The 27,462-nt window shown below is 43.2% G+C and overlaps 1 protein-coding gene across 1 annotated transcript; it reads right to left on the reverse strand.

Annotated features, from left to right (window-relative positions):
• Positions 1–24,060, reverse strand: ZNF398 (zinc finger protein 398). The gene is made up of 6 exons (XM_032483243.1): positions 23,569–24,060; positions 20,186–20,581; positions 14,104–14,230; positions 13,442–13,555; positions 7,158–7,271; positions 1–5,886 (listed from the first exon to the last, which is right to left on the reverse strand). Exons 1-6 carry the CDS (start codon positions 23,590–23,592, stop codon positions 4,730–4,732), a joined length of 1,932 nt encoding a protein of 643 aa, XP_032339134.1. The 5' UTR covers positions 23,593–24,060; the 3' UTR covers positions 1–4,729.
• Positions 24,061–27,462: the final 3,402 nt, after the last annotated feature.

Consider the following 27,462-nt stretch of genomic DNA (forward strand, 5'->3'; position numbering starts at 1 on the left):
TGAGGTTTTATCAAATATTTTATTTGAAATGTAACCTGGCACTTTTAAGAGCATCGCAGCACAGTGCTTCTGAGGCCTCTCTGATTTGCCTGTATCTATCTGCGTTCTTTAATGAGCAGTTGGTTTTAATCATTTTTTGTTTTGAAGAGGCAATTTGACTAAGTTGACAAAAGTCATTGTGTATGTGTGTGTGGATATAGAATTATGGCCAGAGTTACATATTTTAAAAGAAAGGAGCAGGGCCAGAAAGGAGGAATGACACCCTAGAAAGTAACAAGATACCAAAACAGCACCTCCCAGGTCCTTTATGTAAGGGACCACTGCTCTGGTTACGCTAGTACTTATGAAGTCTTTCAAGGAACCCCGATACAGGTGAAACAGATTCCTTCCTCTGCTGGCGGTACTAGAAGCACGACACTGTGCCACCGTGTGCCCATCCCCAAGTGAATCTACCGGACCTGTGGATCCGGTGCAGGGACCCTCGGACCATTCCTCCCAACTACTGCTGACTGAAGCAAGATGATCATGGACCCCAACGGCAGCCAGTCCCGGGTTGGCTGGAAACTTCTGTAGCCTAGTATAGAAAGAGGGGCTGGGCCAGATCCCACACCTCAACGTCTGAACTAAGACAAGCCAGACAAGCCAAGAGAGTCAGAGCCACATGGTGTCACGGCGCACAGAAACTTCTGGCAGCCTGGAGATACAGGAAAGACAGAGTAAAAGAATAGGCTAAACGGAAGAAAAAGATGGTGGGCCAAAGCTAAGCCTTCAAGCAATAACCACGTGCTTCCGCAGAACAGCCTGTTCTCCACATTCTGTTTCAGATTCCGCCTGCGCCACACCCCTCTCTGGCTGGTCCTACACTTTTCCCGACGGGTGCCACTCTGACACCTCTGTGTGCCAGGCTCTGTGCCCAGCACTCACAGGATCCCCTTTAACCTCAACACGTCCAAGACACAGTATCATTATTTTAGAGATAAGGAAACTAGGCTCATGATGGTTAAATAATTTAGGTTACTTATGTCAGGACTTGAATCTAGGTCTGACTCAGAGTCCATGCTCTAAACCACTAAGCTCTACTGACCCACGTGACATCTCCTTCTGCGGCCCAAGCACTCCCTGCCCCCGTCCCCCACCTAACTTGAGGATCTTCTGCTTGGAAGAGCCCGATACTTCCAAGTCAAAGGATGTCCTCTGTGTAAAACTCTGCGAGAGGACTGCTTCCTTTGCAGGGTGACAAGAACAGGGTCAAAGGTATCTACTGAGCACACAGGGAAAACATAGTTCTGATGATAACTGGGTTCCTGGTCTGTGAGAACCTTTTGGGGAAACTTGCTTTTCCTCATCACTTCTGAGCAGCCCTCAGGCGGGTGACAAGGATGCTTTTTATTGTCCAAGAAGCTACAATATGGGATATGTGGGTGGGACAGTAGCCTGCCCCTCCTCAAGAGAAAATCTGAGCAGATATTTGGGTTCCCCATCCCATTTGGAATAACAGATAAAGGAACTCAGGTCCTTTTTTATCGACAAGACTCTCGCAGACTGAGACAGTGAGCATTTGTTATTTCCTAGTAAGCCTGGGTCTGGTCCTGATTGAGACAGGCATGGACACCCAAATATTTTAAATGCTCCAAAAGCAGCCCAGCAGAGTCCCCCCACAGGAACTCTGCAGACTCTTATTAATGATGAGGGAAGTCATGTAAAGCGCTGCTAGGAAGTTATGTAAAGCAGCTCGAGCCCAGCTACGGTGTTCCAATAATAAATATCCAGCAGAAAAGATCAGAGGCATCTTCTTTCACTTTCCAGACAATCAACTCCATTTACGTTCACATCTGTGGCTGAACCAGAGGCTCATCTGACGGTGACAATGACAACTCTAGTAAGCAGAGAATGAAGCTGGTTACAGTCAACAGCTGGATCCACTCCGGGGAGAAGGTGCCTATTTACGGGGCAGTATGGACCTGTTAGCCGGGAGGGCAGGCTGGTGAAGAGCACATCTCTAGGTTCTCCTCTTTCCTGTTGTGTCCAGTTATAACGCCCCATCCTCAGATAATTTAAGTGTGTGATTTGTCCCAGGAGCCCTTCATGGACCAAGTTTCTACACACACTGGAAACATTCTGTTGGATTTATCTTTTCTGCTGATCTATTTTACTTATCCACTTTTGAATCTTAAACAAACAAACTCTAATTTAGAGCTGGCCTGGAGTTCTACCTGGTAGAGGTCTGGTAGAGGGAAAGGAGACCAGGATACACAGAGGCTGAACTCCCTAGTGTGTCCCAGGGCTGAGGATGAGGATAACATTGACTTCCATCTTTCTGGCATGGCCCTGCCTGTCCCTTTCATTTGGCTTCATGGCTCTTGGATTGTTGATATTTGAACTCTGTTCACTTTTGCCAAAGTGTCGGTCCCTGTTGGCTACTGTTCCTTGTGAAAGGGACCTGTCTGTAGTTTTTTAATTCACAAGTCTCTTTCATCAATAATCTCTGTGTCCTCAGTAAACTACCTACCTGAGTAAAGAATTTTCCATGTCATCTAGGCTAACATCACATCTCGGGTAGGAGTGCCTTCTCAGGCATACCCTGGCAAATGCTCAAGTTCATCTGTTCCAAAAAGGGAGCGCACCACCTAAAGACAGTACTTTGACTCTTCTCCTTTTTCATTAGGGAGATCAAGATGCGAACCAGAGCTGGATCTCACACTCAGGTTCCTAGTGGATCATCAGTGAAGCTGGAACCCTGGCCTGGGGATCCCCAGAACCCCCCAATTTCCCATAGTGTGGGTCCAGACTCCAGCTAGAAAATTCTTACTCCCAATGCATCAGGGTTCTATTTGTCATCTCTTGGTTGGTTCTATACCCTTGCCTTCAGACTCTAAGTTATGACCGTGAACGAGGTCTTACACATGTTTCTTAGGTCCTCTCATGCTCCCTGCTATTGTGAATGTCAGAGCAGATGTTTTATAAATGTGATTACCCTAAAGAGCAGCATGTTCAGACAGAGTTTTCCCAGGAGCAGAGCTAGCTGGGGTAACACTTTATTCTAGTGTGGCCATACATAACTAGGCAGGGTGAAGTTTGGGTGGGTGATAAGGGGAAAAAATGGGTCCTACCCTTATCACTTCATCAAGAAAGTGTCTTGTCTAAATACTCACAGACCTTGTTATAGACATCTTAGGAAGATTCAGGGGAAACAAGAGAGTGCAGGAATAAACAATTTTTCAGCCCAAGACCTAGGGCTTCTGCATTCTCTGTCTTCTGCCCCAGTCTCCAAGCAAGAGTAAAAGAAAAAATCAAATTGATTTCAGTCAAGTTTCAGCAAGAATGTCTCTGCTTTGATTTTGCTGTCTTATTTGGCTTTGCCTGGATCAAAGCCAGAGAGGGAGAGAGGATTCTGGCAGCAGAAGGAACGTATTGCAATATTTTTTCTTTTTTTAATCCTAAAGGTTCACTTTTTTCCCTTCACCAGACTCATTTTGCAGATGAAAATCTGAGATCTGTAAAGAGAAAATGGCCCAACTGTGAAACCGCTCAGGAGTAAGACCAGGCTCAGATGCTTCCCGGTGACTGACTGACCCTGACAGAAGAACACATGATAGCCAAGGTCCCCAGAAGCAAGCCCAGCAGGAAGAGGCCATCCTGGCATGTGGTGCTCAGCTCTCAGGGGCCTGCCAAGTCCTTCAGTCTGTTCTTCACCAGTGAGGTAGGTGAACAGACACCCTCTGCTGGCTCAAGAAAGCTGCTTTGTAACTACCCTCTCACTTCTGAGGACGTGAAAGCTGAGAGTCCACTGGCACTTTCTGAACTCTGCAATGCTTCTGGAAAGTGCCATGACCTTTTCTGTTGATGACTGTCAGAATATCGGACACCAGGAATGGAAAAGCCAGCTTACTGGCTTGGAAATGATAAGGAAGAATTTGACATAAGGGACTCTAAGAAACATGGTTCAGGCACAAATTCAAGGCTGTTCTGTCATTTTACTGGGACCTCTGGCTTGTAAAGCTGGGGCTGAGAACACTGCTCCCAGATTTTTAACCTGGACCTCGGCAAAGGTTTCTAGCAGCTTAAATGCCAGTAAAAGCCTCAATGCTTCAAGTCAAGCTAGTGAAAAAACTGTTCTCCTTAAGAAGCTTTTAAAGTCAGATTTCTTCCTCACCCAATATTAAACAAAAATGTATCTGAAGAATTAATCTCGGAGACCTAGGAGGGCAGTCTTGGGTTTCCATGTGGAGAGGCAGCACCTAAGCACCTGAGCTGGTGTCAGGGAAGAGCGGAGCGCGGACCCAGGCAGGGGCACTTTCTTCTACAACCATCTACCAACTAGGGATTTATGAAAGGCTCAGGTAAACATTCTTTGCCTCACGGTGGGCTTCAAGGCTTGGAGGCCTTCCCATGCACCTGACTCTACCTAGAGCTGCAACCATTAATCAATCTGCTACCCCGTGATGAATTACTCGAGGTCACATCTTGCTTTCCGACCTCTCTGCAACATTCTTATGACTTCTGCTTAGGTAATATTTTTCAAAAGATGGGGAAGTTGGGCTCTTTTCCAGGTCTTCCTAGGTTTCAAAATGTGGTGCTCTTGTGAAGTTCCGAAACTCAAGCATGTCTCTAGTCAAGTGTACAGGACCCCAAATTCATGGAGGTGCCAGGCCGCAATGACGGCGGCGGGGTGGAGGGGGCTTGCCTCTTGCCCCGCTGCAGCGCAGCCAGCTGGGGGAAGGAGGGAGATTTACAAAACCCCGCCTCCACTCCCTTCCCCGTACCACTGATTGGCCTCCAGGCCTTCAGTGTTAACCCCGAGGCCAGAGGTTTCGAGCCCAGTGAGGAGGGGGCCTGGGGGGTCAGGCGGCTGTCCAGAGGGGTCACTATCACCCCCACAGCCCCCACTGTGGCCCGCACGCAGGTGGTCCTTGAGCGTCTGTTTGTAGCGGAAGCTGCGGCCACAGTAGGCGCAGGGGTAGGGCCGCTCGCCCGTGTGGATGCGCTGGTGCTTCATGAGGTGGTGCTTGCGGATGAAGCTCTTGCCGCAGTGCGCGCAGCTGAAGGGCCGCTCGCCCGTGTGCAGCCGCCGGTGGTTGAGCAGGTGCTCCTTGCGCATAAAGCTCTTGCTGCAGTCCGTGCAGGGGTAGGGCCGCTCGCCCGTGTGGATCATCTGGTGGCGGATCAGGGCCGAGTGGCCGTTGAAGTCAATGCCGCACTGGGGGCAGGAGAAGGGCCGCTCCTGCGCGTGGCCCCGCTGGTGGAGCAGCAGGCTGATCTTCAGGCTGAAGCTCCGGCCGCACTGCGCGCAGCGGAAGGGCCTCTCGCTGGCGTGGGCCCGCCGGTGGCTGGTGAGGCGGGCCTGGTCGGCGAAGCGCTTGGGGCAGTCGGGGCAGGGGAAGGGACGCTCGGCGCTGTTGTGGACCCGAAGGTGGTAGGTGAGTCTCGACGGGTGAGTGAAGGTCCTGGCGCAGTGAGGGCAGGTGGGGGGCGCCTCGCTGGCGGGGGGCTGGGGGCCGCCCCCGCCGTCGGCCTGCTGGGGAAAGTGCTTGGGACACTGGGCGCAAGGGCCGGGGTGCTCGGCCGCGGGGCCGCACTGGTGGGTCAGGAGCAGGTCTTGGCTGAGGCTCTTGCCGCAGCGGTGGCACGGGAACACCTGCTCCCCAGCCGGAGGTGGGAGGGGGTAGCTACCCAGCTGAGTGAAAGTCACTTGTCCCTCGGAGGCTTCGGCCAGGTCAGTGGCCGGACGTCCAAATGGTGTCATGGGTGCGGACTGCTGGCTTTTGAAAGCCACATCTGGAAAAGCCTCCTTAGCCGCCGCTGCTGGTGCAGAAGTGAAGGGGACTGGAACCTCGGGGCACAGGGAGGCTCTGGCGAGGCCTTCAGCTTTAATGACAAGCTCTTCGTCTGAAAGAGAGGATGGGAGTCACACCTGTCCACAACTGGTCTCCCAGCAACTCTCCTGCACCCCTGCCCCGCTCCAGCAGACTGCTCTGAGCTCTTAACCCGCTCAGATAAGAAAGTCAGTGTAGGGCTGAGATAATAATCAGACTGCCTGTAGTCCCGGTGGCCAATCATCAGAGAAGTTACTACTGAACCTCTTCAACGCTCCCTGTTTGGAAAAGGAAAAACCCTGGCATCACTCTTCCCAGCATTACTTTCATTATGTTTCGCCTCTGCTCACAAACATTGAAATATTTTCTGCAGCCTACTATGACGAGGCCTAAAATCATGTATTTATCTAATCCTATTCCTCTTTATTCTGCCAGATAAGGACTTCACTGTGGTTATCTGTTGCTTTTCTTTCCTGGAAAATAAAGTTCACATTTCTGCTTATACATCTTTGCTCATTATGCCTTCCCTTTTGTAGATGGCATCCCCTCTCTTCTCATCTTCCCAAATTATACCCAGCTACGTCATACCAATTTTCTGAGGCCCATTCTAGTTTCACATCCTTCTTTAGGCCTTACCTAAATACCTAGACTTAAACCGACGTAATGTCCCCCAAACATTTCTTGTATATAAGTCATACATCCCATTCACCCTTGACAATAATAGGCATGCCTCGTATCAATATGTCCCCAATATCAATTTCTTGAAAAGCAGAAACTGTCTTATTTTTTTAAAAAAAATTTTAAGAGCATAGAAGATAAATAGGTTACATTAAGTTACATAAACAATCGTGTCTCTTCTGACCTTAAGATTCTCTTCTGTTCAGATGGCAAAATACAGATGATGCTAAATATCTCAGAAGATGCGTGTTTCTTCTCCCCTGGTTGTTTTCCTGAGGGAGAGCTCTTCATTAGCTCCCCCATTCGGCCTCTCCAATGACACTGTAGTCTCCAGGGCTTGTCTTTCCCACCCCATCTTTGTTCCATCCTCTCTACGTGATCTTCAAATGTTCTTCTGTCTTTCCCCATCCTCATACTTTTGGTCCATCTGTATGCACTTATTTTTTCTTCCTCTGACAATTTTATTTGTCTTTACACTTAAGTGTTTTCTCACTTAAAATTTATATTAGTTTGATTTCCATTTCACGTCTAACTTACTTGAGCATGTCTTTTTTCCCCCCTTTTCCTTATGCCTCAGCCACTTCCTTGCTTCCACAATCCCACTTCCTTTGCCGTTTCTTCTTGGTGGTCCTGGCATAAGCTGGGTCTGCGTGGCTCGGTACTCACCGGGATAGGTGCCTTTGCACATGTCACTCTCCTTGGGCTCCTGTGGGGCGCCAACCTGGGTCTCTTCCTCTTGTTTAATCCAAGACAAAATATCCGATGTCGAAATGCTGGGCTCTATTTGTGGGGGAAGAGAATGGTCTTCAGGGCTTGACTCAGAAAGTGGAAATAATCATGTTGGTTTGCTGAATACTATGTTTTGCCCAAATATTTATCTCTAATTAACTATAACAACAAAACCAAACCAGCCTTTAAAAAAAAATAAATATAACGTCTAAGAACCAGGTCAAAATGAAACCAAATTTATGAATTTTTACATGATATACTCAGTTTGATTCATGATTTTCAGTGAGCCCATTTCAAAAAATATCAAAATTTCTATTTTGGAGATGACACCCTGAAACAATCTAGAATCAAAAGTACCTGCCATTTCATTAGCACACTTACTTTCAAAGTGTTTTCACTTTTTTTCTCTCACAGCTCTTTTGTGAGATAATGAAGCAGGGAATATTTCCTCCATTTTAAGGGGGCCCACAGAGGTTAAATTGCCAGGAAGGACATATTTACAGTGAAACTCCATATTATCAAAGGTTTGCTTTAAAATACAGCAAAAAAAAAAAAAATAGCAAAACAAACAAGATTGACCAACAACCCTTTTTTTCATGTTAATTTTAAAACAAATACATTTCTAAAATTACAGAGTTAGGTCAGCTTAAACACAGATTTGACTGCTCAGAACCTTTTTTCAGGTTCCCAATTCTGGGTTCTTTCCAAGAGATCATATTACCTTTGCCTATTAAATGATACAGGTTATTGTTTCCTGAACCCTGGGAGTAGGGAGAATATTTGCAAGTCCCTCAGATGTTGGGGATTCTTTTGCAAAGAAAGAAAGAACCACCTCTAAAGGCTTTGCACATAACATGCGTCATTTGGTCAGTACAGAAACAGCTGTGCTTGCTATTCCAGCCCAAGCCTAGATAGCCGTTTTTGGCCTAAAAGGACAAGCTGGCACACTGACAAGAGTAAATTCAAGCTCTCTATATTATTTATCAAAAAAGCCGTGTAGGCAGGTTATGGTTTTAGTCCTAGCAAATGAACAGAACTCACTGTTTTGCTCAATGCCTTTTAAATCAGTTAGAGACCACTGGAATCTAAAGGTGTACCCAAAGCAGAAATTAGAGGTTGGACAAGAATGAGGCCCAAAAGACTGTCAGGTTACACAGAGAGATGGGAAAATACAGGCTTTAGCGCACGTGGCAGGTTGCCTGTCCAACTTCCTACTCTGAGCTACAAGGCTGAAGTGTGTTAAACATAGTCCAATCTTACCTTTTTTTTCTCCAGGATTTTATAAATACACAAACATATATAGAAAAAAAAAACAGACAGGGAGAGACTGGGTACAAGGAAGTGGATCTTTTAACAGACATTCAAAGGATGAATTTTCTATTCATCAAAAATATGAGGCTTTTAAAATGCTTAATTACTTCATCAATTTTCTGAATGAGTTAGTGCTCTAGAATCCTCCAAATGTGATGCAGGTGGTTTTGACTTCTTTTTCCTTTAGTTTATTATTATGAAAGCATAGAATGTTTGATGAGTTTCAATCCATTGCAGTCATTACTCTTTTTAATGCTCAAATTATCCCTTTTTTGGCCAGTGGGAGCCCCTTCAGATCAGCCCTATGTCTTTTCACACCATCAAACATCTAGTTTCCTTCATTTCTGGTATGACAGACTAGACCAGGTTCATCTTGTACATTTCCTGCTCCAAGCACACAATCAATACTCTCTCTAAGAAACAGAATTTAGAGACCATAATCTGGATGATAAGGATGCTAATTGCTAATAGATTGTCACTGCTTCCAGGTCTTTTCAATGAACAGAGCTATAAAACACATACCTTTTAGAAAAAAAGTGTCACGAGTTTACATTACTGTTTATGATTCACATTTAAGATTACAGCATTTTAATTAAATCCTTTCATTTCATACTTGTATGTTTTCTCTCTTATCCTGAGAATCTTGGCTCCTAATGACACTACATAATCTTTGCTTTATTTGAATATACACTTCAAAATAAAACCAATATTATTCACAAAAACATGAACTCAATTTAAGATTTTTTTTTGTGTTTTATTAATTCTTTAGGCTATCTTCTAGGGACAGATAGTAAAAATATTATATTTTAAAGTCATTTGAAAGAAATCTATTCTAAGTATTTATGTCAACAACATGATACAATTATTTCAGCATATTGATTTTTAAATTTTATTTAACTTAGGTAAATTATTTACAAGACTCCAAAATCAAAACTATAAAATAAGGTACATTTAAAGAGGTCTAGCTTCCATCTATAATCTCTCTTTCCCTGAATAGGTAGCCATTCTCATTGGTTTTTGTTTTAATCTTCCATTGTTTCTTTGTGAAAACATAAGCAAACATATTTTATACATCTTTATATTTTCCCCCTTTATATGGCACACTACACAAACTACTCTGTACCTTGATTTTTTTAAAAATTGAAATATAGTTGATTTACAATGTTATATTACTTTCTTGTATACAGAATATTGATTGAGTTATACATATATATATATTCTTTTTCATTATAGGTTATTACAAGCTATTAGATATAAGCCTGTGCTATACAGTAGGACCTTATTATTTATCTATTTTATATAAAGTAGTTTATATCTGCTAATTCCAAACTCCTAATTTATCCCTCTCTCTCTTCCCCTTTGGTAACCTTAAGTTTGTTTTCTATGTCTGAGTCTGTTTCTGTTTTGTAAATAAGTTCATTTTTTTTAGATTCCACAGATAAGTGACATCATATGATACTTGTCTTTGTCTGATTTACTTCACTTAGTATGATAATGTCTAGGTCTGTCCATATTGCTGCAAAAGGCATTATTTCATTCTTTTTTATGGCTGAGTAGTATTCCATGGTACACGTGTGTGTGTGTGTGTGTGTGTGTGTGTGTGTGTGTGTGTATACACATACCATATTTTCTCTATCCAATCATCTATTGATGGACATTTAGGTTACTTCCATGTCTACTGTAAACAACACTGCTGTAAACACTGGGGTGAGTGCATCTTTTCAAATTAGAGTTTTCTTCAGATATATGCCCAGGAGTGGGATTGCTGGATCATAAGGTAACTCTATTTTTAGTTTTTTAAGGAATCTCCTTGCTGTTTTTCACAGTGGCTGCACCAAATTACACTGCCACCAACAGTATAGGGGGGTTCCCTTTTCTCCACACCCTCTCCAGCATTTAACATTTGTGGACTTTTAAATGATGGCCATTCTGATGGATGTGAGGTAATAACTCATTGTAGTTTTGATTTGCATTTCTCTAATAATGAGTGATACTGAGCATCTTTTCATGTGTCTATTGGCCACCTGGATGTCTTCATTGGAGAAATGTCTGTTTAGGTCTTCTGCCTGGTTTTTTTTTTTTTTTGGCTTGTTTGTTTTTTTGTTACTGAGTTGTATGATCTCTATTTGTATATTCTGGAAGTTAAGCCCTTGGACATAAAAAGGAGGGGGTGTCACATGGTACCACTACTATCCCCAAATATATTCTATCTATGTATATTTTTATTTAATTATAATGCATAGTTCTTCCTAAAGCTCTAAAATGGAATACAATAATAAATTATCAGTTTTATTTTACAAGAAATATGGATAAAAATCCTAGCATTTTAGAAACAATTTTCTAAAATGCTAGGATTTTAATCCATATTTCTTATAAAATGACATTAATGTTTTAATATAAACACAGTGGTCTAACAACAAATTAAAAGGTGTATTAAAATTAATTTTTTAAAAAGATGACGATGTTAAAGAAAAGAGAAGCAGCTTCCTCAAAAATGGAAAGTTTTTATTTGTTTTTTTTCAATTAGAACAAGATGGCAAAAATGATGTAAATGGTTAGAGTTAAGAATAATCTATGAAAAAGATATTTTATTAGTTCTGTCACTAAAGTGGCCCAGCATTAGTATCCACCTGGCATCCATGTGGAATAGTCTGTTACGCACCTTAATGACCAGTTTAATACTATTCTCCACCAAAAGGAACTAGGACTTTTCTAATGGGTGAGAAGGAAGGTCTAAAATAGGCCTGTATTAACGCAGCAGGCCTGAGATTACCTATCCTTAGCAGGCCTGCTTGCAAGGTTGGCGCCTGGCTGGCAGTTTCCTATGCTGATATCAAACTTTCCTAAAGCTAAGAGTGCCTCACTGGGCCTAAACTGCTTGTACGAACAGTGTGGTTTATGCTGAGCATCAACTTTCCTTCTGGGAGTCTGGAACTTTGGTACATGCCAGATAGAGGGTGCCTACGTGACCAGCCTGGGCGCTGAGTCTCCAGTGAGCTTCTCTGGGAGATGACACTCTGCACGTGTTGTCATAACCCACTGCTGGAGGAATTAAAGTGTGTCCTTTGAGACTGTACTGAAAGGGAACTCTGGAAGCCTGCTTCTGGTTTCCTCCAGACTTTGCCCTGAGCACCTTTTATCTTTGCTGATTTTGCTTTGTGTCCTTTTGCTGTAATAAATCTCAGCCCAGAGCATGACTATATGCTTGTTCCTGCATGTCCTCCTGGCGAATTACCGAGCCTAGGAGTAGTCTTGGAAACCCCAACACAGCCTGGAACATGTTTTTTCTTGTTTGTTTTTTTTTAAATAAAACAAGTACTGAGGCAGTATTGGAAGGACATAGGAGTCACAGAAGATAGTTTAAAAGTCCTCTCACTTGTCAAGTTGACAATCTGAGTAACCAAAAGTAAACAATTAAATTAAATGAATAAAAAGTCATGAAAAACATAATTAAAACTGAAAGGGGGAAAGTGTTAAGGGTTCTAAACATTAGACACATATGATTTTTTAAAAAATGCTATATATTAATCAGTCCAAGTTATATGAATCCTATCAAGTTCTGGTAAATATCTAGGTTGATAATCACCAATGCAAGCTAAAACTCTAAAGAATAAAACCAGAGTATTAAACAAATTCAATGCTTACACTGTTAAGTAAAAGTGTATTAAAGCATACAGGTTGACAACCCACAAATAGAGTCTTAAAAACCAAGGTGAAATAAACTGATAAGATGGTAGCTAAATGAAAGTTTCATATATCATTACAAAACCAAACTATTTACATCTTCTCCATTCATCCCCAAACAATAAAATGACACACTCTTCTTCTCACTGAGGGCTATATCAGGTAACTAATAAAGTTGACTAAGGAGCCATTTCCAATAATGAATCTTTCTGCAATTAAATAACCATATTTACTTGTGATATAACTTTAGACTCACTACTTATATCCATGATATAAAGATTAATAAAATTTATACTGTCACATTGCTTAAATATAAACTGCCTACACATTCTTAAATATAATGTGGCAAATATATACATTCCTCAAAACTCAAGAGAATGTTCACTTAAGATTTGAGCATTTCATTGTATATAAAATTCACATCAAAAGAAAAAATATGAACAAATGTTGAACTCTAGGTTAATGGCATTCATTTTGAACTAATTGGGGGAAATGTATTGATATCTGTACTGATTTTGAAATACGTGGAAAATAGGATGTATTGATGGATAGAGAGATACAGAGATAGATATGTGATAAGAAAGTAGGGTAAAATGTTAGTGACAGAAAGGTGATAGGTATCTAGATGTTCATTATAAAATTATTTCAACTTTTCTGATTGTTCAAAAATTTTCATAATCAAATGTTAGAAAAAAATAACAGTGTATGGAACGGGGGTGGGTTGTCAGAGAAGTTCATCTAACAGAGATGTCTGGAGGATGAATTTTCTGTGAGCTTTCTATCCAGCAAAGAACAAAAACTGTATGAGATTTTTCTGACAGCAGAGGTGGCACTGGAGAGAAATAACACAACTGAATGTTGGGCTAGCAGTCTTTCCCACACAGTATCAAGTAGCTGCCAATCAAAAAAACCAGGGAGAAATAATTAATGATAGCTGGCTTTGCCCAGCTGGATGTCATCAGGGTCTGCATCTCTGAGGGACCATGCAGACTCCCAGCCCCTTAGCACTTCTGAATAGCTGGGCATACATTTCCTCAATAGCCCTTAGATGTGTGGCACTGATGGGTGAAGGCCTTGGATGGGGTGATCTCTAAGCTCCATTTAAATGCCTGATGACCCATTCACAGTCTATTTAGAAGCCCAAGCCCTGCTCACCCTAGTTCTGAGCCATCATCTCTGACCAGGAAAGGGACACAAGGAGTGGACAGTCCTCTTCTCCCACTTACCTTCACTGGGGTCTGTGGGAATCTCACTTTCTTCTGGCCCTGTCTGGTCGCCTGTATTGTGGTCTCCTTCCGGCTGAATCTGAGATAAGACATCAGGCTGATTCATGGCATAATCTAGGAGAGGAAAAAGGGAAAGCGGTATGACAGAGAGTTAATGAGGATGACAACTAATTGCCATCAAAGCTGAACTGAAGGCTTTGAGATCCACAGTCCCAGGGAATTTCTTTCGGAGTCTAGATCACTTTCCCCATCCATTCACCTCGAACTATAGACGGATCTTTGAGGAAACAGATAAGAGGAGAGGGGGTGTGTGGGAAAGGCGCATGTGCTACTTGAGCATTGCCTGCCTGTTCTTTCACTGAGAGAGAGTGACAGGCTGCCTCGAGGAGGAGAGGCATGGCCCTTTCAAAGTGAAGGATACCATGGAAACCACTGCAGCTGAACCCTTAACTCTGAACTTCATTCTCTGTCCCATGATTTGGCAAGAGGAGAGACCATGATTTCCTATTTAGCCAGGGGTGAACTGGAAACCCCTGGCTTGGAACTAGAATCTGAAGTGTGTGAGGACAGAGTGAAAATGAGGACACTGGAAGAAAAGGGACTATTCTGAGACCTCTTGGAGCTGCTGTCACCTCATTCAAAAGGTGCCAACTTAGCCTCACCCATGGAGATGAGAGACTCGTAGTTGCCCTTCATGATATTCTTGTAAAGTTCCTTTTGCCATTCTTCTAATTTTTCCCACTCTGGAGTGGAAAAGTAGATGGAGATATCATCAAACGTCACAGGCACCTGAAATTACAACATACTGGGGTTAGTTTCTGCCACTGCAATTCAATTATTCAATAAATTTCTACTAAGTGTCTACTAGTTATAAAAAACTATGAGAGATTCTGAAAGGATATGGGCAAAACTCAAGACACAGATCTAACCTCCAAGAGTTGAGCATATTTTCACTGTGATAAACTTTAGGGCTATGACTTTTAGGAGGATGAAGGACATTGCTTGTAAACAGTCACTCAAAGAGGTAGGTACAGATACAAAGCAGTATTTAATTCACAGAACACAACATACTGTGAATATCCACCAAGTACAAGGCTTATCCTAAGCACCAAGATTATAAAAATATGATTTCTTCCTAAAAGGAGCATATGAGTATATTCAAATTAATGACATGGACAAGAAATTTTGGAACTAGAGCTATAATGAGGCTGGGATGAGTCTAGAAGAGACTTTAGCTAGTCCTAAAAGATGGGTAGGTTATAAATAGGCCTAATGGGAAGGGGAAAAGCATTTAAGCATGGAAAACTGGAGAATGTATTCAGAGAACAATTATGGATTCTGCCTAGTTGGAGTCAAGGTTTCATGTAGAGAATGGTCATATACAGAAGAGAGTCCCCCCACCTTCCAGCATAGTTTTGTCTAAAGCTAGGAGCTTATCCATAGACAAAAACTGGAATGTTCTCCTGTAAAGAAATACAAAGGGGAGGTAAGATACCAAGTATAGGCACTATCTGTTAGTGTAAAGCTTTTCTCAGTCCGCCATCATCATAAAGGCAAGCTCTTCCTTCTCTCACCGACAGCATTCTACAGTTTTATTCTTAAATATGAGCTAACTTCCAAGTATCAATGACCATTTAGAGAAGTCCTGCTGCATGATCAAGAAAGACTAAAATAAAAGGTGGAAAAAATGACTTTTGTGGAAAAGAACAAAAATACCTAGGCAACAGAATTTTTTTCAAAAAAACCTTAATTAGTAATCCCATTAAGATTTGAGAGATACTAAACCCGTAAAATAAAAATAGGAAGCTATAGAGAAAGGAAAACCAGAATGAGGGAGACTCCTGGTAATACATACACACACACACACACACACACACACACACACACACACACACACACATACATACATACACATACACATACATTTGCTTTCTTCACCAAAATTAAAAAATTCAATAAAAAGATACTCATCTTCATAAACTTAACATATCCTTTAAAATTCAAAGGTCTATACATTTCCATGAGACAATTAACTTTCTAATTGCTTCATTTGTGTCATCTTTTTTTCCCTAACCAGAAATTTTGTTCCTTAGGAGCTAGACCCATAAATTACTCATTTTACATCCTGCTCAGCATCTACAATTAAGTTAAGGCAAATGTAAATACTTGCTAGTTAACTTTTATCTAACACAAAAGATTTGTGATACAACAGAAACACATATGATAAAATAATTATTAAAACAAGGATCAGGATGGGCTTCTGGTTCAAGACTGTGAACTAAACACAGCCGCACTTCTCTTCCCACCCAGGTTCCCACTGAAATGACAGTAAATGAGATCAGGAGGGACTGAGTAACGGCACCAGGAATGAGAGGAGAGGCCATCATTAGATCAGAATTTCTGATGAATGTCTCACGGAGACCTGGGGGACGTGCCTGTGCTGGGGTCTAAGGTATGAGGAAGCTGCTTCTCTGACAATACACGGGGAAGGACTGCAGTAAGGAATCCAGAGAATTCCAAGCTCAAAGCTGCCAGAGACACTGAGTAGGAGTAAAAGTGGTTAGAAACTGCAGTTTGAAGGTCTGTCTTTGAAATATCAGGGGCCCTCTCCCTTGTCCTTATCAGCCCTGGTAAAGCAGCAATAACCCCAAAGCCAAAACCCAGACCTCATCTCTAAAGAAACTTAAAAGGCTGCCTGGAGACAGCATGGGATCCCTGTGTGGTGCTGACAACTTAGACTACCGCCTTACTCCTGGCCTCTGGTGGTCCCTGCACTGCCTGTTTGCTCCTTGCACAGCACCTGAAGGTGAAACCCACCTATATGGAGCACCTATGGAGAGATCCTCTCCTGCAAAGGAGAGCTCCTTGGGTTAAACAGACTTCCACGGTGGCAGAGAAAACATGCCAGCTTCCTCTAATTAACCTGTTCATCAAATTCTTCACTTATAAATACGAACAACCAACCAAGGACTACTCAACATTAAAAAAATAAAACTGACAGCATCAAGATGAACACACACTACAAACAATCCTAAAGGATAAAAAAAAAATCAAACAAAGCTCTAATACATATTCCCATATACATTCAAGTAGATATTGCATCCATTCAAAAAAAAAATTCAGGCTTCTTTAAAAAAGGAGAAAATAAATATTCTTGAAAAGTAAGTATATAATTGTTAAAATAAAAATCAGAAAGGCTGGAAGGAAAGGTTACAGAACTCTAGTTAAAAAGGTGAAAAATGTGAAGGAAAAGTTAAAGAGAGAAAGACAATAATCCACCATCAGTCAAACAGTAAGTCTAGAAAGAGAACTGAAAAAAATGTGGAAGAGTGAATGAAAAATTATAAAAATAGAATCATAGAAGAAAATTTCCCGGAGTGGAAAAGACATCAATCTTCTGATTGAAAGGCCATACCAGATGCCCAACAAAAATTTTAAAAGAACTACACCCAGACATATACTCAACAAATTTTAGAAGAACAAGTACAAATAGATGATAAAGGTTTCCAGAAAGAAAAAAAAAAGATTTCTTACAAACAAATGAGAATTGATTTGGTATTAAATTTTTCATCAATGGCATTTGATGTTATGAGACAAAGAACCAAGGCCTTTAAAATTGTGAGAGAAATGGAGTATCGCTCAGCCTTAAAAAAGGGAGGAAATTCAGGCACCTGCTACAACACGGATGAACCTGGAAGACATTATGCTCAGTGAAATAAGCGCATCACAAGAGGACAGGCACTGTATGATCGCACCTATATGAGGACCTGGGGGAGTCAGATGCACAGAAACAGAAAGCAAAGCGGGGTCTGCCAGGGGCCAGGGGAGCGGGAGGGGGAGTTGCTGTTTAATGGGGACAGTTTCAGTGCGAGAAGTTCTGGAGATGGATGGTGGTGATGGCTGCACAACAGTATGAATGTACTTAATGCCACTGAACTGTACACTTAAAACCGTTAACATTTTCTTTTTTCCTCCTCCCATACCCCTAACGTGGTAACTTTTATGCTACTTATATTTTACAATTTAAAAAATTAAAATTAAAATTCGGAGGGAAAATTATTTTGAACTTGGCCTTCAAAAGTGTGGGCAGAATAAGAGCATTTTCAACAGAAGCAAGGACACAGAAGTTTCCTTGTGGCCCACATTTCAATATATTTTAATTTCATGAAGAAATCTTCGAGAGAAATCACATTATTTTAAACATGATTTGGGAGCTTAAGATGGACAGGTTAAATGTTATCCATTTATCCAGGTAAGACAGTAACTTTAACTTACTTTTTCTGCTATTCTTACAGCAAATACTAAGTTTAAATTACCCCAGAGAACTGGAGGCACTCAGGGCATGCAAACAAAACACACTGCGGGGAAGGGTCTCTCTCCGAAGCTGACTCTGGTCCTCTCCTCTGCCTGCCTGGGAAGGGTCTCCATTTCCTCTCCCTGCTCACTCTTCAGCGGCTCCACTGTCTGCTGTCCCCGCCACGGCATGGAAACAGCTCTTGCAAGGTCACCAGCCAGCTTATGTTGCCAAGTTGTACTCACAGTGCTCATCTTTCTAGATCTCTCGGTAACATGTCAACCCAGATGACCACTGTCCCCTTGACCCTGTGACCCTACACACTTGCTGGATGCCACTCCCACCCCTGGGGGCTTGGTCCTTGTACCCCTTCTCTTGCTTCTCCACGTTCTCTCCCGAGGTAATCTCTGTCTGCCTCATGACTTATGGTACAATCTGCAAGTCAGCAATTCCCAAATACTTCTCACCTTTGAGCGTCAGAGACCGCTTAACATCTCTCCTGAAGGTATCCAAGCCATCTCCAGCTGACACTGCCAAAGAACTCCTGACTCCTTCCCACCCCAAAGCACTCGGAAATGCCAGTGCCATCCATCCAGTCCTTGGTTAAGAGCATATGCTCTGGAGCCAACTGGGTCACAGTACAACTCTGTTATTTATATTTACTGACTGTACGACCTTGGGCAAGTTAGAGTTCTTATGACAGTAACTAAAGCATTTACAACAACAGTAAGTGCTGTGTAAATTATCACACAGTAAATTCACAATTATTGTTGTTCTTAATTTGTCATTCCTTATTTCCCATCAACTAAGTCCTATCATCAACTCTACCATCAAAACATCCCGAATCTGTCCACTCGTCTCCATCTCCACTGTTGCTACCCTCACCCAAGCCGCTCTCGGCCCTCCTACTATTACAGCTGCCTTACTGTTTTCTCCCTGCTTCTTTCTTACCCACAGCTGTCACATACCTCTCCCTCAGCTGGCCTTTAAAACTGCTCAGCTGAAACCCTTCAGGGAGTTTGAGATTTGGGGGCATGAGCCACCCATTCTCCCTGCTCGGCCCTGCAATAAACCTTTCTCTGCTAAAAAAAAAAAAAAAAGAAGGAAAAAAAACAGATCCATTCTCCACATAGCAGCCAAAGTGATTCTTTCAAAATATAAACCAGATATAACTACTCTGTTTAAAACTCTCCAATCTTCCCATTATTCTTAAGATAAATTCCTACCTTGCTCTCCAATGCCCTACATCAGTGGTTCATAACCCTGTCACATATTAGAATCATCTATGGAGTTTTAAGATGAATGATTAGGCCCCATCCTGAACCTGTTAAGTCAGAACCTCCAGGTGTGACGCCTAGCAAAATGTAAAAAGCCCTCCAGGTGATTCCTAGGTACAGCCACGGCTGAGAAACATTGCCCTAAATGAGCTGCCCCCTGCTTCTCCAGTCACGCTCCAACTTGTTCACTGCATACCAGCTAATGGGTCTTTCCCCTTTCCCTCGGTGTTTCAAGTCTGTTTGTGCCTTTGGGACTTTGCACCAGGTTTTCTTTCTGCCTGGAAAGCTCTTCCTCAGCTCTCCTCACAGCAGGGTCCTTCATTTATTTTCACCCTAAATATATTAGCTCCTTTATGAGACCTTCTCTGACATCCAATCTAAATCACCAGACAGCAATTTTATTTTTATCAAGGCACTTAAATGGGTTTATTTTCTTGTTTATTATCTTTCCCCCTAAAATTTTAAACTCCAGGGGAGCTTACATGAATTGTTCACTGCTGTGCCTTCAGGAAGAAAATATTAAGCAAATAGTAAGCGTTCAAGAAGTATTTGTTGAATGAATGAATAAATAAACGGGCATGTTTGGAGATCAGCTGCCTCGAGGCTATCTTCCATAGCTCAAGAATGATGTTTATTTCCTGTTGATTTATGGACTGTTCCCTTCAGAAGGCCTGGCCCTGGTGCCACATCACTCTGTCAAGGATGCTAAGGGACAGGATCCACGGCCACCCTAGACCCACAGGTGGCCCCAAATCCTTACATTAACCATCGACTCTACATCCCTGCCCCTGTCCACCCTCATTTTTTTTAAAACCAGAATTGCCAACAAATTCAAATTGACTGATTTAAATGATATTTGATTTAGTTTCCAACCGAGATTGTAGCATACAGGTTAACAAAGAAAAAAGTGACTTGGGGGTAAGGGGTAGGAGAAAGCAAGAGAAAAAATCCTCCATCTGCCGGACAGCCAACTTTGGACTGGAAAGGGTTTTCCCATCTGGAGTTTGACACTTCAGATGATCACTAAATTGAACATGGAATGCTTCCCAAACAGATCAACACAAAGCCACTTCATGGTTCCTTCAGCCTAACTGATTGACCAAGACTCATTGACCTTTAGTAACAGTCTGCGGACTAGTGGTACCACTTCACATCTAGACATGAAGGCATTACCTTTGGGATATCTCCTTTAATACTGGGGGGCAGCCGCAGGATCCAGAAGTTCCTGTTCCGCAGCAGGTTCTCCAAGTTCTCCAGCCGCCTCTGCAGCAGCCCGTACTCCTGCAGCAGGGTGCCCAGCACGGCCCACTTGCCCTCCAGCTGGTTCCCAAGATCAGCCACCGTCTTTTCACAACTGGCTAGCTTCTTCTCTGCCGTCCCTGTCCGTCCCTCCAGGTGCAGGAGTCGCCGGCTGTGGACCTCCACCTTTCTCTCTATGGCCTGCACGGCCGCCACCACTGTCCACAGGGAGATGGCTGCAGTCTGCAGATGTGCTTCGTTTGCTCCTGGGGGTGTGGGGAGAGGAAGTGCCTGCAGGGATGTAAGGCATTCGGAGTCCCATTCGGAAGTCTGTGTGCAGTAGAGAGATGAAACAAGACACTGAGTGTTAGGAGGAGCCCTAATCCAAACTAAAATCAGATAAGGGCTGCTTAACTGGCCAGCTGAGATTAATCTAAATATAGTTTTTTACTGCCAGCATAAGCCTCATCTCTATGGAGCTCACTGGCATCAAAAGCCAAGAGAACGGCTGTGTTGGTTCAGGGACGGATTAGGTAAGACAGTGAATAAGTGAAACTGGATCAAGCAGCAGCCTGGCATATTCCCTGGGATGTAAGGCCCTCGAGCCAATCACCCAGAGGCTCAGGTTGCTGCCGCATCCTCTATCTCTGCAGAAGGCCTCAGTGCACCAGGACCTTTCCAGGTTTCACTGAGCTCAGTGCCCTCAGATAAACCTCCCATTGACTTAGGCTCTGGCCCCTGTCTATCACCCTGCTGACAAATCACAGCCATTCCATTCAGTGATACATGAATAAGCTGAGAATGTTGAGTCTGGAGAAAACCTGATGGTTACATTCAAATATCTGAGGGCTATAAAACAAGGCAGAATAGACTTGTTTAATCCTATACTTACCCGAGGGCAGAACTAGAACCAATGTGGAAATTTCAGGTATGCAAACTTTGGCCTATATAAATAATTTTTGAACTAGATCTTTCCAAGAAAATAACAGGCTGCCCCATCACTGAACATACTTGGAAACAGAGTGTATAAAAAAATGAAATTCTACAACAAATAGGAGGTTGGATGAAGATGACCTCGACAAAGCCTTCTGACTCTATGAATTCAATAACCTGCTCTCTGGCCACGGCCTCCCATTTCCCTGCCTCTCCCACCACCTTATTCTCAGTCTATCTGCTCAGCAATCCTGCTGAACCCTTGGCCATTCCATCTGCTCCTGGTTTATCAGCCTTCTCCAGGCTTTTGCTTTCCTCCTCAGCTGATCATCTCAGCCAACTTCAACCTCTTCACTCATGCCTTTCTGCCTCACCTGCTTGGCTGCCTTCCAGCTTTGAATCGGTTCAACTGTTCTCATTCTCTGTAAGCAGGCTAGTAAGCCGTACTAAATGAAGTCACACAGCCGGATAAACTGATGTCACCACATACCAATGGTCTCTAAGCTCAGCAGGGACTCAACATTGCTGCCCCCCCTCCCCTGCTTCTTTTCCCATTCCATGGAGTGGCCTCTCAGGTCCGGCACCTCCTTCAGCTTTCAGTACAGCACTTCTCAAACTAGCATACATAAGCATCGTCCTGAGGCCTCGTTTAAGTGCAGACTTTGATTCAGTAGGTCTGAGAGGAAAACTGAGATCCTGCATTTTTATCAAGCTCCCCAGTGATGCTGATACTGCTGGTTCAGGAGCTCCCACTGAACAGTGAGGCTCTTGTCTGCTGCAGGCCCCTCACTCTCAGGAGATGACCTGGCCTCCTCCTAAGAAAATTGGCTCTCTCAACTTCCCTTCTCTTTCTTCATACTCCTTCCCAATTCGAACTCATCAGTAATGTAGTCCATGCTTTCTTCTTTCTTTCTCTCAAGAAAAAGTTTCATCCTATTTAAAACTAATCTCTCCACTTTATGCTCTGAATGCCAACTCTGTCCACATTTTTAGGTACATTGTTCTTTTCTCCTTTTTATGGTCAACATTTCAACTTCTCCTGATTCTTCTCCATAAGATACACCTGCACTCTTCAATATGGTAGCCACTTGTGGCTGCTGAACACTTGGAATGTGGTTATTTCAACTGGGACGTGTTGTGAGTATAAAATACATACCAGATTTCTGAAGACTAAGTATGGAGAGAAAATGTAAAATTTCACTGATAATTTAATACTAATTACACACTGAGATATTTTGTATGCAATGGGTTAAATAAAATATTTCATGAAAGTTAATTTCATCTATTGCTCTTTACTTTCAAATGTGACTACCAGAAAATTTAAGGTTATGTATATGGCTTCCATTATATTTCTCTTGGACAGAGCTGGCATAGACACATGATCGTCTCTACCAAATTGAAAAACAAGATGGAAAGGGAAAAATAGGTCTGCCGGCAGAGATGGCAGAGTCCTCGACACTACTCCCCAGACCACTGCGGCTGCGCCCTCTTTTCCTTCCTGTTCCTCCTCCTCCTCTCACTTTCCAGTCACTACTCCGGACCACTACTGTGGCTCTCCTTGGGGTGAGCAAAGGCTTCTCAGTTGGCAAATCCAAGGCATCCTTTTCCGTCCTGTTTCTTGACTAGTCCCTGCTGGTTCCGCATGGGTCTTGTGTGCAGGGACTGTCTCGGTCAGCTCTGCAGGCTTAGCAGCGGATAGAGGGGCTTGGCACACTGCAGGCCTGCAGTAAACATCCGCTGAATGAATAAACACACAGAAGGTAATCCAGGCCTCGGAACCTGCACCAGGCATTCACGCAGCAATCCTGATGGAGGGCCTTCTGTGTGTCCCGCATCGTCATGGGCTGGGCACTGGGGATCCCTATTCTCCCGCAGTCCTTCCACGCACTGCCGTCACCACCGCATCTGTGACCGTCACCACCGCATCAGGTGGGACCGCAGCTAGGGTGATTTTGTGAGGTCTGCTCCCAGGGCCGGAGAATAGCTGGTGAAAGCACCAAACCAAGCCAAACCCACTGCCCCGCGTCTGGCAGGCTGTAGCGGGGTTGACACCAGGCGGGAAGATCGCCTCTTCTCTCTCTCCTCTTTCACTGGCTTAAGAGGCTCCCTCCGCTAGAAACCTCCAAATGGAATGGGGAAGCCGGGGCGGACACCCAGGCGCAGGGACCTCACGAATAGGTGGGGGGTCCCACCCAGGCCCCTCCCCGGCCGGCGGGACCTGAGGGTATCTGCGCTCGGCCGTCCGGACTGCGCCCCGCTCCGTGGCCCCGCGCCTGACAGGCCGGGCTCCCCGCCCTCCTCCCTTCCCCTGTGTCCGGGTCGCAGAGCCCGAGGCTCCCCGACCCTCCCGGGCTCGCTGCGCTCGGCGTGCGGGCCGTCCTTACCGGAGCCGGGGCCGCCTCGGCCATGGCCCTTCGCTGTCTGGCCCGGACCGGAGTCGCCGCCGCCGCCGCCGCCGCCGCGCCGCCCTACGCAGGCCAGTCCCCGGCCTCTCCGCAGGCGGCGCCCGCCCGGCCCGGCCTTCCCCACCCGGTTTTCTCGCGGGCGTCGGGCCCGGCTGCTCGGAGCGCGGGGACGCGGCAGAGGCGCGGGACGGCCGGCCGGTGGAGCTCGGGTGGCGGGCAGGCTCAGCCGCGCTCGGCCCGCAGAGGCCCCTCAGCTGGCGCTTTGTGGGCACCGAGCGCACCCCAGGAACGGCTCCGGCCTAGAAGCGCCGCCCGCCCGCCGCTGCAGCGCGCCCCCTGCCGGCCTTGGCGGCCACTTGCGCCCCGCCTGTTGGCCGAGCTCTGCTCGACTGGGCTGGGGTAGGGTTTGTTCTACTGAAACCAAGAGGATTCTGTTTTCTCACAAACCAACGGAGTGCTCAACAGATTGGTGCTCAAACCCGGGCTCCTCCTGGGGACTGTTTTTCTTCCTGGAGGCCCAATCCGCAGGCCCCACCTGAAGGGAGGAGCCAGGGGGAGGGCAGCCCGCCGTAGGAAGGTGGAAATGGGCGGAGTGCGAAAGCCAGTGGGTTAGAACCAGGGACCGAGAGACACACATCCGTGATGACGACGCCATTCATCATTTGCTGAAATTGCAAATGTGGCTGCCAAGGTGAAGCGGTTCACATGGGCTAGGTGAAGTCCAGCACACGTGGCTAGTGTTAGCACCAAAACTTACTCTGCAGTGGTCTTTACATCTCGGATTATTGAAGTTACGGTGCGCTGGGTCTGTGCTGGAAAAGAACAGGAAAGAACCAAATGTTATGTACGGGGGTTGTGTGTTTCAGGCTGACAGCGTGTGTTGCAGAATGACAATCACATAACCTGAGTTTCCAGCACTGCCCTCGTTTCAAACATGCTGAACACAACTCAAAGTCCTCCAGAACCTGTATTTCAGCAAATGAAGCAAGTCAATGCCCCTAACAAAGTATCTATAAATCACCAAAGTATGAGATCCATCCTGTTGGGGCACCTGCTTTTGAGCCTACTAAGCTAGATGGTAGCTACACCTGCAGTATGTAATTTGAGGTCTACCACAAATTAATATATATTTTGGTCAAATGGTGAATGGTGGTTAAAATTTGCTATTCTCTGAATAGAATATCACCATAACAGAATGAACTTCTAGGAAAAAGAAGGGGGGAATCTGAATTTTCTTGAAAAGGAAATTCATTTTTGTAATTTTATTATGAAAGATAAAGTAGTTAAATTTTTTAAAGTTTGAACTTATACGACAAGAACAGCAATTTCCAGCCTGTCACCTGCCAGACACTCCTCAAGCTTTAAATAGGGACAACTGTATTACTAAATAAGACACTTTCAACTGAGCTTCTTGGAGCAGAAGGCCAGTACAATGTGGTAACATTACCACTAAATGTTCTTTCCTCTAACAGGAGCTTAGTAAGGAAAATACTTTTTTTTTAATTCTTGGCCTTGAAAATTGGGGGGGGGGGTGATGGCATTTCATTGAAGCAATTTCACTAACTGAAGTTGTGTGCAGTTTCAAGAAAACGCATATTTTCAGAAGCAGATTTATGATGGCTGTACTTGTATTTTCATTTCTAATTTCTAATTTTTTTGTCTGTTCTTGCTGCTATACATAATCACTGGAGGAAAAAATTGTTCTTAAAGTTTGGATCTAGAAATGTGACAGTGGAGCAATTTAACTGGTTTTCAAGTTAAGAAAATAATTGGAGTTTCCATCTGCATCTTAGCTTTCTGTGTACTCACATCAATTTCAGCATCTTCCCTAGAGTAGAATCAAAGGGAAGTCTTTGCAGCAACAGTCAGGTAGGAAATACTTGCATTCTCAAAGCACATCCATTAATTCAGCAAGTTCTAACAAACTGCTTTCTACGCAAACAACCATTGGTTATGAGTAAGTCTTGTTACATTGGTAATGTTCTCTGGAAAATATAAAATTAAGGCTTTCTTTATTCTACAAGACTTTTGAAGGATGTAATAGCTACTGTTCCATCTTGTTTAGATAGCTTGTATACATGCATAACAAGCCAATTTCAAAAGTTTTGTGTAACATATACTTTGCTATTGGCTGAGGAAAAATTGTGAAAGTGGTCTACAATCTTTCTGCTTGGAGCCATTTTCTATTACATCTTTTTAAACTATAACCATTTTCTAAATATAGAACTGAAGGTCATAAACAAATCATAGTATGCCTGTGCACATAGTCTTCACCAGATTTGTTCCATAATCCATAATTTCATGCATTTCTCTTTACAGATTTTACATTCCATAACTATTCTCAAAGTCAGATTCACTATGTGTGAATCTTTCATCAAGTAAAGAAAGTGGAAACATAGTTGAATTAGTCATTAAGCCTCTATGTTGTCAAACCTAAAATACAATCATGTAGGTTGATTCTTCATGTCCAGATAGTACAGGTACCACATACGTACGGCAGTAGCGCAGTTAATCATTTCAATAACCTTTTTGTGCGCTGCAAAATACTAGTCAGGAAAAAGTTTTTAAGAATGTTTTCTAAAAGAAATCAATAGTTAGAATTCATAGCTTGGGCAAATCTCAAAAATCCTTTCTCTTCAACTGCTGAAAATGGTCATCAGTCTAGGCCAAGAAAATATTAGCCTTCACAGATCCCAAACGATGAGGTCTTATTAAAAGCCTTCCTGTAAAGTACGTTGTTTAGAGAAAAGAAATGTATTTTGGGTAGCTCGTTGCATCTCAACTTTCTCCTTTTTTTCATACTATTTTTAATCGTGTCTCAAAGATGATTTATCATGTATGTCTTGCACATCAGCTTTTTAGTCCTTGTGAAATTTTGAGGTAGACACTTCGACATTCTGCTTTTAACTTTGCCTTCCTAATGCGTGAAAAATTACCAAGTTAGGGCTTTTTCTTTTTTAAAATTCACAGACTAACTGGAATTAAATAATTAAACATTCATTTCTAAAGATTATTTTATTTAGTATTATAAATGCAATTGCACCAAGTAATTCTACAGTAGTTAGAACTGTGATATAATCTAATCTTTATTATTTTGCCTTGTGTTCATATTTATGTATTTATAAACATCTGTAGGCTCAAAAAGGATATAATGTTCTTTGTAAAGTTATCTGGCTAACACTCAGTAGTCACATTAACTGTTAACATATTTAACTATTTGAAAGTTCTTATTTATTACATAAAAGCAACACCTTTCATAATCCTCAAATAATTACTGTAGCATTTTATTTTTGCAATATTAAAAATACATTCATATATACTTCAACTGACTGTTAGCATTTCAACATACAAAGTGCGTCATCAGATTTTATACTTCACATTATATTTAGGATTTAGAATATTTAAATTTGAAAGTAAATTTTCATATACTAGCAATCAATCTGGATGACATGCTGTGTGTATGTTACTGAAGATTGAGGCACTGGTGGATGGGATGGGATGGAAATTTACCCATCAGCACAGTCATTACTCATGTACAGATTTAAGGATGCTTGAAATGACATTGAGTGAGCATTCAGCTATTCCACTCTGCAGTGGCCAAGGCTGAAGCCACAACTGAATAGCAGAGTTAGGCCAGACACTGAACGTGAAGGCCAAGTTTAGTGCAGTCCCAGTGCACATGCACATAGTTTTCACCTAGGCACGTGTGAAAGACATGGCGATTGTGTGGTCATCAGATTACTGTGACTGTAGATGAAAATTCCCAAGTGACTGTTATCCATCTGATTGAAAGTATGGATATTATTTTTACTTATTTAAATATTTGTTATTTTATATGATGTAAATTGGTTGGAATTATTTTCTGTTTTAACT

This window comes from Camelus ferus, chromosome 7, assembly GCF_009834535.1.
Source record: "Camelus ferus isolate YT-003-E chromosome 7, BCGSAC_Cfer_1.0, whole genome shotgun sequence".
NCBI classification, from domain to species: domain Eukaryota; kingdom Metazoa; phylum Chordata; class Mammalia; order Artiodactyla; family Camelidae; genus Camelus; species Camelus ferus.